General features: G+C 45.6%; 2 protein-coding genes across 2 annotated transcripts in view; one reads left to right on the top strand and one right to left on the bottom strand.

Annotated features, from left to right (window-relative positions):
* LOC6590872 (exostosin-1) overlaps positions 1-15,520 on the top strand; it is a 64,513-nt gene that overhangs the window by 7,280 nt on the left and 41,713 nt on the right. The gene's annotated exons all lie outside the window — the stretch shown is intronic.
* On the bottom strand, positions 13,237-14,967 carry LOC6590874. Its single transcript, XM_026986969.1, has 2 exons — positions 14,945-14,967; positions 13,237-14,680 (listed from the first exon to the last, which is right to left on the bottom strand). Exon 2 carries the CDS (start codon positions 14,662-14,664, stop codon positions 13,237-13,239), a length of 1,428 nt encoding a protein of 475 aa, XP_026842770.1. The 5' UTR covers positions 14,665-14,680; positions 14,945-14,967.

The following is a 15,520-nucleotide window of genomic DNA, read 5'->3' on the forward strand; positions in this document are numbered from 1 at the left end:
TTTCCTCTCGGTTTGTGGTTCGTGTCCGTGCTAAATGCGCATATGGCGCAAAATGAATTTTTGTGCAACAAACACTAAAAAAAAATAAAAATAAAATTAAAAAAAAAAATGTGCGAAAAATTATGGTGGAAGTAAATGTACTTCAATAGAGTACGGGCATACCCATTAATTTAAAATGTTTCTAAATTTACAAAACATTTTCCAAGACATGTCCTTTGTGGCGCAACATGCCATACACCTGCCTCTTACTCTCCCCACAAAGGTCCCTATCATTCAATAACAACGACCCCATCCAACTTATCTCAAATCCCACCAACGCAAATTCCAAAACTATCCTCAAATTCCTAGAAACCGCAAATCTCCTTCACAAAATATAACCGAGCATACTGTAAATACTCATCCCTTACAGCTTAGTTTTAACTAGTTATTAGCCTTATTTAATAAAATAATAATAATAATTTACAATTTTTGAGCTTAAGGCTGCCCAGGAGATTATCCGTGGAATGGAGTTGCAATTTTGTGCCACTTTGCTCCCTCTTTCCTTATCGCCTATACTGTGCTCTCTTTCCTAGAACTTTGTGTGGGAGACAGCTGCTGCTGGCACCATTATTTCTGGATTCCGTTTTGAGCAGCAATCATGAAGAAATATTTGCTTCTAATAAAGTCTATGAACCCGCCCTCTTTGTATGTTGGTTTCTTTCCTTTTTTAGAGATCTCCATGCTCTGGCAGGCTCTGAATTTACTAACAGGGTGACATCGTCACCACATCTGCTCTCTTTTGAGGACCATCCGTTTGCCATGCACCGAACGTAAACCGTTTCTCTCTGAGAGGCGAGAGAGCGTGGATGGTCCTCACAAGAGCGGACGACGTCACCTTATTACTAAATTCATCTGGGTTTAGCATGCAATTCTTTTGCTCTTGCGGCTCTCTTTTAATGAAGATCATCTCTTGGGCAAAGGCTCTCTTCTGCTTCTGAAGCAACAAAATATGCGACTATCGGGAGAGAGCAAAGACGGCCTCTTATTTATTTGATATCTTACCTTTCTGCTCTCTCTTTAGGGTTCTCTTTTAAGGCATGTCTGTGGTGTGGGTTAAAGTAACATTTACTTGACAAAGAGTTTACTCGTTGGAGGGAGTCGCATATGGTCTGGCAACTACTGGGTATGCCAGCCACACAGTGGCAACACACACACAGTTGAAATAATATGCCATGTGTGCACTTTTGGAGCCACAACAAGTACAACTACAACTACAACTACAGGCACAGCTGCTGTGGCAGTGGCAGTGGCGGCAACAACAGTTCCACTAGTGCAGTGCATTTATGTTTTGTTTGTTTGTTTGTTCTTTTCATTAATTCCTCTCTCCCTCTCCCTCTCTCTCTCTCTCTCTCTCTCTCTGTGTTTAAAGTTTCATCTTAAAGTTTGCCTACTTTTTAGGGCTATGGAAATAGAGGAAAAGGGAAGGTTGAGCTTCACTTCGCCCTGTTTCTTATTCTTACTTTCGGGTATCTCGGCTTTTAATTTATGGCAGTGTGGGGGTGGTTGTGGGGGGAGGGGAGCAGGCAGCGTGCTAATGTAATTATGATAAAATGCGTCACCGCAACGAGTTGAATCTGCTCTCCCTCTCCCCCTCGCTCTCCCTCTCTCCTCTTTGGGGCATGGTTGTTGAACAAATTTGTTGCCAAAAACACGCAGCAGCACTTGAGTACACGCGTTGTGGGTAAAACAATAAATTTATAAACGTTCAACCGAAACGCCATACATCCCCCCCTCCCCTGCCCCCTCTGTCGCTGGTAGTACGTTTTCTGCCTGTCCCCGGCCCCACGTTTCTGCCTGTCCCTTGTCCCTGCCTCACGACTGCCTGTCCCTTGCCCCTGCCCCTGCCCCACGTTTCTGCCTCACGACTGCCTGTCCCCTGCCCCTGCCCCACGTTTCTGCCCCTCTACAGCCCTGTGTGTGTGTGTTTTTTTTTTGGCGGAGTTTTGCCAGTAATAACAGCGTAAAACGTTGTCTGGTAAGGTGCCAAGGACTCTAATGGGCGGAGGAGGGGGCCCATGGGGGTCTACACCCCTGACAAATGGGTGTGTGAAGGGAAAAAGCAACAGCAAGAGAGGAAGAGAGAAAGTACGTGCTTGGCTAGGGAGTTACCCAAGTATTTGGCTAAAAAAAGGGATGTACATATGCCGGCCCCTTCTCTGAAAAAGCCTTCCATATATCCTTTTGGTGAAACATTTGAAGAGATTGACCAGGAGGCAATACTCGTATGCAAATGGAAAGAAAATTCAATTTGTTTTACAATAAATAAACACACACATATTGTATTTATGGAAATCGTTTATTTAAGAAATGTGCATAAAGGAGGAATGGATTTAATCTTTTTTTCTACTGAAGAACGAAGAAATTTGGTAGAAAGCTTACACATGGTAAATGCTCTTCGATGCTCTGCCAACAAAGATCTGCTTGAAAGTCTTATACAAATAGAAGAGAAATCTGCGAAGAAACGGAGTCTCTACCTGCAGCTCTTAGAGATATCTGCTTCTGAAGCGATAGAGGGAGAGAGCTGTATACGCTACCGCTACGCGCTCTCTTTTCGTTCTTCTACTGCTTCATACGACAGCAAACTTCGTTCTGCTCTCACTCTATCTCTCTCACTCTCTCATGGCCATGGTCCGAGCGCCCTCCGTGGTGATGAGCGGACCCGAAAGAGGCACAGCACATACTCGCGTGGCTCTCTTTTAGTTCCAAGCTAAGAAAAAGCTCTTTAAGTTTTGGTTGCTTTTTTTGCTGTCGCTCTATCGTATTCCTTGCTGCCAAAGGGAGAGAGGAAAAACACGTGTGTGTGTGTGCCGTTATTTCCCTCAACTCTCTAAACAATGGAACTTTATTTTCCAATATTCCTTTTCCTTTGTTTTGTGTTCTAGCTTTTGTTTGTTTGTTTTGTTGTCTCGTTTTGTCTTTGCTGTTCTTTGCTTTTGTTGCATTTTCATTGTTTGCCGTTTACTTTGGCACTTTTGGCCTATGTTACAATTTTTTGGCGACTAGCGGCCCACAGACGACGACAGACAACATTTGATGTTATTTATTGCCCAACAAAAGCGAAAGAGCGGCACAACAATAGAGTTGGAGTGGAATCCGCTCACGTTTCAAATAAATTGATTAAATTTCATGACACTTCATCAAGCCACAGAAACAGACACTGCCACTGCCACTGTAACATTTTCATGGGGTTTTTCAGTGGGTTTTATTTGGTAGCTAAAACTTTTCCACATAAAACATGGGGGCATGGATGCTGCAAGTTGTTTTCCTTGTGATATGATTATTATTATGCCTTGCAAAGTGCCATTCCACAGGAGGAAAAAACCACAGCATACTTCCAGGCGCTAATTAACCAACACGTCTGCGTCCCCCCCCCCCCCCCTGCGCAAACCCCTTGGACGCTTCGCAGAGTCGTAATGCATATTTGAAAAGCGTTTTTTAATTGAATCCACTTCTGCGAGAGCGTTGTGTTTTTTTTTTTATGTCTACTCGCCAAAAAACATTTCTCTTCCTCTCGTGGCAAAGCGTCAGGAAAAAACCACAAAACCAGATGGCAGATGGCAGAAGCGAGAAAGAAAGGCCAAGAAGATGGCACCCGAAAGCCTAGATACCCTAGCAGGACGATTTATGACAGTGTTTGGAAATTATTTGAGTGCTTTTTGCCCATTGAAATGTTTCAATTAACAAGTAATCCGATTTGAAGGCAATAGATGCAGATTGTATAGTTTTTTATTGGATCCGATTTTTATCCGATTAAATGATGAAGTATAATGTTATTTGACGTTCGATCTGCTTCGTACGAGTATATAATTCTGTTAAAATCCTTTTAAATAGTCTCTGAAAGTGCATAAAAACTCAAGCAAAAACCCACACGTTTAATCGAATAAAAAATCCAACAACTTTGCACTTACGTGGGCATACATTTTTGATTTAATTAAATTTGCTTGCCATTTTCCAACCGGTTTTTTGCTGTTGTTTGCCCTTCCTTAAATGAACGGAAAATGCATGAAAAGAAAAGCAAAAATAATCGGAAAAAAGGGAAAATAATTGCGTTAACAAATACCCTTCGTGTCAATAGAAGGGAAGGTAGGAGGGAGAGGTTATTTGAACCCCATTTGAAGCTCTTTGACTGGACCTTTGGGCCCTCGAGTGGCAACTGGAAGGACCACAATTAATTGACCCTTAGTATTCAGTTAATGGGAACAAGAAGTTGTTTAAGGGTCAATACATACCTCAAAAGAAGTGAAGAATCCTTAAACGATAAGGGTTTCAATTCATAAACTTTTATTTTCAATTGAAACTAACTCCAAGTGTAGATTTCTAGCTACATTTTTTGATTTCTTTAACTTTTCGTATTGCCAAATGCAAAGAACTTCTATCATAACAATAATTTTTGTTTATTCGCTTTCAAGATGGCATATATGTATGTGCATATGTAGGGTTTTTTGTTTATTAATAAGTGATTAAATTCAGCACTAGAAACAAAAATTGATCGTCGTTTATCTTCTGGTTTCGCAAGACCCGAGGCTGGATTGAAACTCTCGGCTTCCCTCTCACGCCGATCTGCTTCGTGATTCGCCCCACTCTCGTTCGTTGCTGTGCCTTTGCGCTCTCAATTCGCCGTCGCTAGCTCTTGCTTTGCGCTCTCAATGGTGCACTCAGCTCTCCTGTCCGCATTCGCCCACCCCTCGTTCGTTGCTGTGCTTTTTGAGCTCTCAATTCGCCGTCGCTAGCTCTTGCTTTGCACTCTCAATGGTGCGCTCAGCACTCCTGTCCGAATTCGCCCTCCCCTCGCTCGTTGCTGTGCCTTTGCGCTCTCAATTCGCCGGATATCGAACTCGCCGCCGCTAGCTCTTTCTTTGCGCTCTCAATGGTGCGCTCAGCTCTCCTATGCGAATTCGCCGTCGCTCGTTCTTGCTTTGCGCTCTCAATTCTCCTGTCATGATTGGAATTTCGCCGTGTAACGAAATCGCCCTCGCTCGTTGTTGCTTTGTCTTCCAGATCAAATACATACACATTATGTAGTTAATTTTCAGAAAGTTGTCCTTTCTATCCCCCATTCAACTTTGCGCCAAGGGTTTTGCCCTTAAAAAATACCAACTTTCGGACTGGAATGCGCTTTACTATCAATTTCAATTCTCTCTCTGTCTATCTCCTCCTTTCCCACTTTTTTAATGCCTGTCCTCACTCTTGCCGCCCCCACACCGCCACACCCCCCACTCAGTCACTGAATAAAGCTGGAATCTCTTGAAAGTTGGCTTCATTTTTCTGGCACTTTGCGGACCACCAGGACCACTCTCTCTCTCGCATTTCTAACATATTTCTGCTTTTATTTTACTGTTAATGCGATTCCCATTTTACGTTTTGCCCTTCTGCCCTTTCGCTGCTCATTTTTATGGAATTTCTGAAGGACTTTTCATGTGGATAATTAAGCGAAATACCAACAAAGCAGGCGTTAAAATTAAAGGCCAAAAGTGAACAACAAAAATGTATGTAAAGATAAATAAGAATGCTGTCGACTATAAGATACCCAATACTAAGAGATAAAAGATACAAGTTGGTGAAAAATTAATTAAAAAATTTAAAAAAAATATATATGTACATATGTATAAATATTTACGAGTCTGCATCTGCATCTTCGTATTCACGTGTAGCCTCTCGCTCTTTCGCAAAAATACAGGATTCTATTCTGTTTTAATTTGATTTTTTTTAGTGTTAGACATTTGCATGATTTGTGTAATGAATGTTAATACCCTTTATTTTTAAATTCAAAGAAAAATAGAGCTACATTTTCTTGAGAATTGTAGAAACTTCAGCAATTTTTTCTATTAATTTAGTGTTTTATTATGATCTGATTTTCCTAACAGTAGACAGAAGGAAGAAATAGCTATATCCATATTACTATTTTTTTTTTAGAAACAAAAATGATTTATTTTTTATAATACATATTGTTGTTTGCTATTACTTTTGGAGCAATTTATACAACAGTCAATAGTCAGGAAAAATTATGATGATTAATGCCTCTCCTTATTTGTTAATTAATTAATTACATATATGTATATATTTTATTTTATTTCATTTTAAAGAATATACCCTTTGACTCTACAGATCACTGGGTATTAAATTAACTAAAACATTCCCATGGGAATGTGCTATGCCTCTCTTTTTTTTCTGTTCTGGCTACTCCTATTTTTTTCCCCCTTTTATAAAATTTAATTTGGTTTCGTTTCCTTCGTACTGCGAGTGTATTTGATATTTGACCTAATATTCACTCAAAGAACTTTTATTTGCGGTCCTCTCAACGCTACCTTTTTCCTACTTTATTTAAATACATATATTTTATTTTATTTCTGTTTATCTTCTCCTTTTTTTTGTTCGGGAATATTTTTGGCAGCTAATTAAATATGAAATTTTATATTTAAAAAAAAAAAGGAGAAAGAAAAACACTCAAAGGCTCAAAAGTTACTCCAACTGAAGCCATAATTAGGTGGAAAATACATGGAAAGGGTCTGCCAGCATTCTAAAGGAAAATCTATGGAAATGCAATGGAAAAAATATCAAAGGGGTTTCCAGAAGAAAATTAAGATTTTATTCGTCGCTTTTATGGCGTATGATTGAAAAAGTCTTGCTCTCACAGCGCTTTAGATCTCAAGGATGATGTGGGGTGGGAGTGGGGTGGGAGTGGGAATCAAGGATAGCATTCAATTGCCCCAGCTGCCACATCCTGCCGCACAGGATGTGGAGTTTGGCTGTGGCCGTCGCTCTGCTTGGCTGCCATCGACAAAAATGTGCTTCAATAGTTTTCTAATGGACTTCATCCGCCATTTAATGCACACACCGACACGGACACACACGCCATATCTCTCATCCACACACACACATAGAGAGAGAGAGAGATGCACAGACACACAGATACACAGGCAAACGCGTGCAATGGAAGTCCGAAAAAGTCGAACACTTTGGCTGGCAGCTTGCAAAGATTAATGATCAGTGCAGGCCCAGACCGAGGACGAGGACGAGGACCAGGACCCGGACCCAGACCCGGACCCGGACCAGGACCAGCTCCCACCCACCCTGTAACGCATAATGTGCGATTTGGAGTCTCTGGCATCGAGGACGTCAATAAAATTCCCCATTTCCCCCGCTTTAACCCACTCTGCAGCCGTGCCACCTTAACCCACTTGAACCGACCCCTAACCGACCCTACCCACCCCGACCCAGTGCTGCCGCTGCCGCTGCTATTGACAGAGCCATCGAGTAGCGACAGGGGCGGTGGGGGGAGTGGGATGCCATGCATGAAGTTATTTAATATAAAAAATTGAATGATTTTTCCCCTTGCGCTGTTGCGCTGGAAAATTCCCAGCTTCTGTTTTGTGTTTGTTTTTAGCTACCGTCGATATGAGCCGGAAAATCGCTAACGAAGCAAAAATTCACCAATTCGAGGGATTCGAAGGAGTTTTCTATAGAATTTTCGAGAACCCAATAAACTCGACTCGATAAAAAGTTATTAAATTTACAGATACATATATCGCCTGCTACCTTGGTCTCTTCTGGGAAGCAATTCCCCCAATCAATCGCATCATAATAATCGCTGGCCATAAACTCAATCGATTCGTGTGCTCCAGTTCCAGGGAATTCCAATTCGTGGTCTTAAATGCAATATTCATTAAAATTATAATGCGGTTGCACCTGAGTCCCCTGGCATCCCCTACTGGCGGCAGGCACCGATGTGAGCTGTGGATCCCATCCGTCGGTTGTTCCTCCTCTGAGTTTTGTGTGGCTGCATTTAGTAGTTTGTGCTAAATCCGCTCACCGCCGCACGGCAAATTGTGCTCGGAGTTGCACGGCGTAACTTTTATGCCTCATTCTGGGCTCAGGCTGCACCCCAACTAGGACTAGGACTGGGACTAGGACTAGGACTAGAACACCCCTTTCTATTCACACATATGTCTGCAGTAATTGCCGCCGAGCCGCTGATTACACTTCAACAGTCGGAACACACACACACACACACACACAGAGAATCCCCTCATAAAGTTCACTCGAAAACACCTCCCTAGAACCCTGGAATCCCAGACTCCATTCTGTTGGCACTCGCCCGCTGGGCCTTCGACTGCGCTAGTTTCTGCCAGAGAGCAGAGCTCTGCATAAAACAGAAGCGTCAAGCAAATGATGGCCAGGCGACAAAGGTGTCGAAATTGAACCACGCTGATCTACGGTGATTATTCTTGGCTTTTAAGACCACATCAAATATGATCGAAGGGTCATTTTCATGTGGGTTTATTTCTGAGATGAATTTCCTGTAAAAGAAGAAAAAGTAGCAGAGAAAACTTTTTAGTGGAGATGACAATTGGGATCTAAAAGTGATGGAATTGTGGCTGTTCAGGCGCTAGATGTTAGCTCTTTTAATCGGGATAAATCTAACAAATATTCAAGGTATTTATTTAATAAAAACTTGAGATCTAGCAGGAAGCTGGGTTATAGGTGATATTTAATCATTCGTTTGTGGAAAAGATATCCCCAGACAGATATTTTATCTAAATTCCACTTATTTTTAAGATCTAATAGTCTCCCATTATGGACTCGAAAGCACAACGAAGGCTACACCTTTTGTCGCCTGTACCATATGAATATGAACGGGTGATGCGTGTAGGTGTGTCTGCGTTTGTGTTCGAGAGCTTTGGCTGGCGGGTCCTGTGCCACCCAGAAACTAAACGACTCCTCCTGGAAGCTCTGCTCCTGCTCGCCACTCAATTCGCCCTCTTACCACCCGCCATATTTGAATATTTAATTTTTTAGCGAGGCGGGAACAATTCGCACTTGGAGCAAACCTGACGCTAAACGTGGGCCAGAGCCAGAGCCAGAGCTATCGTCTCGCCTGGTCTCGTCTGGTCTCGTCTGGTCTCGTGGTGTTTCCCCATCCGTTAGCGGGTTTCGGTGTGTGTGTGGGTGTGTGCGAGTTTTATTAAGCAAACAAAATGTTTTCCATACCAAATGAAACCTCCCTCGAATCCGTCCCCGTTTGTTGATTGCGAGTTCAATGATCGGGTATAAAAGTTGCAGAAGGAACAATGGTTCAAAGGCCCAGCCGAATTGGCTTCAACGCAATTGTCAATATCCATAATTAATACAATTCGGACATGAATTCTGACACAGCCCAAACACCCACCTTCCATCCCCCCCCCCCATTTCTCACCTGCCACCTATACCCTTTTCGCTTGTGCGGGGGGTACTATGATTTTAGCACTCAAGCCGCCGCACGACGAGTGAGAAGAGTGCAAGAGAAGAGAGAAGAGATATCTGTGAACGGATCGGCGCACATTTAGCTAATACTCGTCTTTGGAGGAAGAGAATGGAGGAAGAGAGCTTAAATATTGTGTGGTGCCCTCCTGTATGCTGTGCTGCTGGAAAAGCTTTACATGCCAGAGTGCAAGTGGCAGAGAGAGACAGAGAGTTATAGCATACAGCTTTCTGTTAACATTTACATGGAATGATCGGCTAGCGCAGGTTCGAAACGAACACACACACATTATTCATACATACATTCGTGATGGTTTATGTTCGTACAGTGCGGTTGGAACGAACACGTTGCCTCTGAGCGCCGAGTTTCATAGCTTCCTGCTACTAACATCGCAATATATATTTACGTAAGGTGAGGCGTTGGGAGGGAGGTGGCCTCCCCCTCAAATTTCCAGGTCCCAGAATATGAGCAGCGGCACATCGTCACATCCAGGCCTAGTCGCTCCAGGCTCTCCTTCACACTCTCTCCCCGTCCCCTGTCCACCGATTAGTTGAACATTCGCTGGGGAATCTACATATGTATGTATATATTCGGCCTCCCTGGGCCGAGCAGCTTCTCCCTGCATCTTTTCCTTAGTTTCTGAATGTGATCATGCATGTTGGTATCACTCTCTCTCTCACTCTCTTTGCCTGGAGTTCGGGGCAGCGGTTGGACTCGCTTTAGCAGGCAGAGGTTTGTTCCTTTTTGCCTCTTTTACTCTGCCGCCACTCTGTAAGAGCATTAAGAGCTTCGGCCCCACTGTAAGCGGCTCTTTCTTGTCTTTTAATTAAAAGAAATTCGCTTTAATAAATTGCGCTTTGACAGCAGCAGATTCCGACAGTAGGTGCCAGGCGAATTAATGAATGAATAATTGAACGAATGTGTGAATGAATAAATGAGTTGGCTGAATCGTGGCACAATATAAAAGCTTTTTCCAATACTTAATTGACGCCAACAGTTTACACGATTTAAAGGATTCTCTTGGCCAAAAGAATCCCAATAAATGTACGAACCAATGCCATCCATCGTCGCGACGTCTGGCGCAATCGATGTGGTGGCTTGTTTCACGAAAAACCCCACATTTGTATGGGCTATCATAGGTGGGGAACGAAAACGGATTGCAGTAGGATTGATTCCCTCTTAAATTGGGTTAAACTGTACCTTTTCAGCGTTGCCATACGGCCTCTGGTCACTCAGTTAGCGGTCCCTCTCCGCATTCTCTGAATGGAACGTATTGGATGGACTCTCAATATTTGCATGTACATATGTATGTGTGCATTCCAGTGCAAATTCCGTTTATCCCTTTGACATTTCGTCGTTGAGTTGAAGGCGACCCAGTTTGACGACAAGTTCGTTGCAGAAATCTCCAAAAAGTTTTCCTCTTCAAGAGATCTGGAGAGATGGAGAAGACGGGGAGTGGATGGAAAGCAGTGGCAAAAAGTGCGCGAAAACTGCATGACATTATGGCCATTGCCAGCCAGCAGTTGTTGTTGCTCTCCGCTCTACGTGCAACCTGTAATGTCACCTGCACACCACCCACACATCCACATCCACATTCACGCCTGCACCTGCACCTCCACCCACAAAAATCCACTCCGAGCCATGGAAACTTCCGTTCTGGTTGCATTGTTCATTTAAATTCTAATTTGTATTTGGTGCACTCGACGCTGGTGCGACGTGGCACAGCGGCCGAATGGATAAAGTGGGTGGGTGCAGGTGAGAGGGCGTTTCCTGCCGCTTGGGCACTTGGACAGGTACAGGTCGACATCGGCCTCCCACCCACCCGGAAAAACCAAAAAGTGAAGTGAGGGAGATGGAAAAATAAAAGCCAACTCCAGGCCCGGCCATGTCCCCAATAATGTCCTTGAAAAATAGGAAGCGAAGCTCCCCAAACTGGATAACTTTTGGCTGGTGTGCAGAGTTTTTGTTATCGACTTAATCTTGATAGGAAAATTTAAATTTCACAAAGATTTTCCACCTAATCCTTTCCTAAAAGTCTTTCAAATGTATTGCAAGTTTCTAAAAACAGGATTTAATGAAAGCTTATGAAAGAAGCTTTAGCTGAGAGAACAAATGCAAAGACTTTACATATGGAAATAAATAGAAGCATGGCGCTTCGTGAAGTTCGTTTCTATGCGAGCGAAAGCGATTGCAAACGAGCACCAAAAAGCCCGATCAAACGTAGGTAAACGAAGTTGCCGCTTGTTCGCTTCGAACCCGAGCGACGCGAACATTCATGCAAGATCGAGCCCGCTGTTCGACGTTCCGCTGCCTCTCGCTCTCGCTCACTCTCGCCTTCAGCGACTCTCGAGTAAGCTTTCATCTAAAGCTAATTGCAAATACCTACCTGATACAAAACCCAACCGTAAATTGCATTCCTTTCGCTCTCGCTGTCTCCCTTTCGTTAATTCATTTCATTTTATTTCGTTTCGTTTCGCTGGCCCTATGCCCAGTGCAAAATGTTCTGTTATCTTTCGTGTATTATCTGCAATTGCAATCGGTAGGCTATCTCTCTCCGACACACCTCTGGCCCCCCCCGTTGCCGGGCGTTTTTCCCCGTTAAGCCGACATGTCGTTTCGTTTAAAGTTTACGGCGCACTGTCTATGCTCTTCCCCCCTCCTATCCTATCCTATCCTGCCGTCCCACTGTGTTTTTTCCTTTCTCTGATTCTCTCTGGACTTTTTTCACCGAGTTCTTGTTTTTTTCTCTTTGCTCTTGTTTTTTGTTTAATTCAGTTTCAGTTTTGTTGTTGCCTGCCGCCGCCGCTGCTTTAGTTGATTAAAAACCGCACTCAAAGTGGAAATGCGCTTTTCTTTGTTTGTTCCTTCCCGACTCTCTCTCTCTCTCTCTCGCTCCCTCTCCCTCTCTTCTCCACTCAAGGGAAAGCTTACTGTGGCTGTGGCTGTGTGTCTGTGTGTGTGTGTGTGTGTGTGTGTGTGTGTGTGTGTGTGTCTTATGGCTTTTGTTCGGCCTGCTGCTGGAATTTATAGCAGGTTTAACCTACTTTGTAGTCAACGTACTCGATTTCACCCCGCGGGGTCAGCCTCAAGGCTGGCCAAGTAAACTTTTTAAATTAGTTGTCAAATGCAAGCCGTTAAGAGGAATGCGATAGCCACAAAAGTACACCACTCTTTAGTCTATGCTCTCTCTCTATGGGAAACAAGGGATGATGGGATACCCTATATTATGGTTTAAAGAAAGACAAATATCACATACTTCGCCTTTTTCATTCTCCTTCACTAAATTCCAATATATTTCTAAAATACCCTAAAGAATCTTTGGACAGATTTGTAAATAAAGAACATTTCGCTTGTAAAAAAGACTCTGGTTTCTACGATAATAGTCCCATCTTGCTATAATTTGCTAGACCCTTAGATAATAGTAATTTCTATTAATACCCAAAGTTTCATAGCTAAATTCTAAACATTTTTGAAATATTTATACCCCTTTTTTTTTAGCCCTGAAAGCTCTAATAAACTGTGAGATCTAGCAGATCTATGGCTTCGGATATGCTTTCACACGCATGCTTTCCACTTGGGGAAAAAGGCAATGAAAAAACGCAAAAGTGGCGTTAATTAAAAGGGAAAAGATTTGCCAAAGTTATGTCCGTTGCACGGCAGTGTTGGGTGTTGCGTGCAAGCAGTGCATTGACTTTGAGGCGGTGCCAGTGGCAGTGGCGATACCCGATACCCGATACCCATTCCATAAATACACAAAAATGGGGAAATTGTTTGTTAAATTGTTACATTTTTCTTCTTCTAATTCGCTTTTACTTAGTCGTTAGATTAGGCAATTAAACTTAATTGTTGGTTAACTTTTTTAAGCCTAACTTAGCTCCCCCCCGCCGCTCCTGGCTTAACTGCAGCTTTGGCTCTTTGGTTGGGTAATATCGTGTCCCCCCGCCCCTCCTGTCGTATCATCAGGCCGCCTCCTCGTCCTCGTAGCTGGGCTTGTCGCCAAACTTCACAGATCCCCGCTCCCGGATGTTGGCCCGCGGCGGCCGCTTGTGCTCCTTGGGATGGGGATACTTGGCTGCTCCTGGTTGTGGCACCGCCTGCTCGAAGGCCACTGCACTCGGGCCGATGGGGCTGCTCAGCTGGTAGCCGCTGTGGTGCACCTCCGCCGGCCACTTGTCCCCGTGCATGGCCTCCACCAGGGCCGCCTCGTACTCCTCGTCCTCCAGCCGCTGCTTGTGCTGGTGCTGGTGCTGGTGCTTGGTGCGACGCTGCTGCTCCTGGAGACGGGCCCGCAGGCTGCTCATCGAGGAGGACGGCTGGCTGGTGGTGATCGAGTCTTCCTCACTGGCACCACCCCCTCCATCGCCGCCGTGGATCTGCTGCTGCTGCTGCTGCTGTTTGTGCTGCTTCCGAGGTCGTCTGGTGGTGGCCGCCGCCTCCCGTTCGCGGTACTTCTTCAGGAACGACGGAGGGTAGTTGGGGGCTTCGGTGGTGGTGGTCGTGGTGCTGCTGGTGGTTGTGCCTCGGCTCCTGGGCCGCGGTGGATGCTGCTCCTGCGGCGGTTGACTCCGATACCCCTTGATGGGCACAAAGCCGCTCTCCATCGATGCCACTGCCTCGTACTCCCCGCTGGAGTCGCCCGTGTGCTCGGTGACCTCGTAGCGGTGGCCCATCTGCTTGGCCAGCTCGTTCTCGGTCTCCTCCTCGCTGCCGTACTCGTAGCCCACCAGCTTCTCCGGCTTGGGCAGGAGCTCATGGTCCTGGTCATGATGGTCATGGTGATGGTCCCTCCCGCTACTGGATATATCCGTGTGGAGCTGTGTGAGGGCCTGTGGCCGCAGGGTCACAAAGGAGCCGCTGCTGGGCTGCTCGCCGGCCTTGTAGACGGGCTTCCAGCTCTGGTACTCCATGATCTTGCCGGAGACGACTTCGTTGCTGGCACTCCCCGGGCCCCCCTTGGCCTTCTTCCGGAAGTACTTGTCCATGAGATCCTCGTCGCTGGTCAGCGGTGCCTTGCCCTCGGCGATCAGCTCCTGCTCCTTCTCCAGCTGCCGCATCCGATGGTCGTAGCTGAGGGAGTGCGTTGTCGCCTCCGTCGCCACGCCCGGCCTGGGCTTGGGCAGGGGTCGCCGCAGCTGCACCACCTTCTTGGCCGACGGCCGCATCTTGATGATCTTCATCGGCTTGTGGGTGTGCGGATTCCGGATGATGTACTTCACGCGCGTCATCTCCGTGGGCCGCAGGTCGATCGTTGCGGGGCTCTTCTTCGTGTGCCCCGACACCGCGGGGCTCGGCAGGAGGTCCGTGAACATGCTCTTCATGGCCCTGGCACCGCCAAACATGCGCCCCAGGACGCTGCCCATCACCGAGTTGTTCATCTCTTGCCACATGAAGCGCCGCTGGATTCTGCAAGGGGGGGGGGGGAGAGTTGTGGCAAGTGAAAGTCAGGGCTCCAACAAAAGGGGAAAGTCTTGCGAAATTACTGAACGATTCAACTACAATTGTGGGAAAGTGATTTACTGGAAGATCTCTTGAGTGAATCCATGATTAGATGGCACCTTCTTTTCCACACTTTTCCGATCCGTAATCGATCCACATTGCCTCCCTCTAAATCGGAAAATCTTTCCTTCCCCTGGCTCTAGCGAATCTCTTGCTTCTGTTGCCACTCACCTGTGCTCATCCGCCTGCTGCTCGGCCCTCACGTGGATCAGCCGCGACAGCACCAGCACCAGCCAAATCCAATGGATCTAATGGGGCAATGCAGATATCAACAATGAATGTTGCCACGCGTCTATGCCACAACTATGCACTTCCTTCCGCTGTGTGTTACTTACGCAATGCTTCCTCATGTTGCACTATTTTATGTGAATTCCCACCGCGATATTTAATGTTGGGCGAGGATCTGGTCTGGTTTGTGCCCGAATTGTTACTACAGGCGGCAGCGCGGCAAGCACTTGCTTTTATATACTTGCCACTTGCCACTTGCTGTGCTGTGCTGTGTGGCATGTGGCAGGTTGCTCCAATTACCAGAGCTTGTCTTTGACTAGGCTTTGGTTTTGGCTCTGGCTTTGGCTTTTGTCTTTGGCTTTGAGCTTGGCATTGCTTTGGCTGAAAGGGGGAGAAAACAATGACTCCCCCCCCTCCGCTCTCCGCCTTCCTGCCCCAGCTGGCCGGCTTTTCGTTGGGCAATTAGTTCCATTACTTTTGCAGGTCTCCTCCGCTCTGGTCTCTCCTCCTCTCTGGTCT

The sequence above is a fragment of the Drosophila persimilis genome, unplaced genomic scaffold (assembly GCF_003286085.1).
Source record: "Drosophila persimilis strain 14011-0111.01,24,50 unplaced genomic scaffold, DperRS2 tig00000002-arrow-pilon, whole genome shotgun sequence".
NCBI classification, from domain to species: Eukaryota; Metazoa; Arthropoda; class Insecta; order Diptera; family Drosophilidae; genus Drosophila; species Drosophila persimilis.

Bases quoted from the DNA above. Each gene is read 5' to 3' on its own strand.
- LOC6590874 (XM_026986969.1), bottom strand. From the start codon at position 14,664: ATGTGGCAAGAGATGAACAACTCGGTGATGGGCAGCGTCCTGGGGCGC.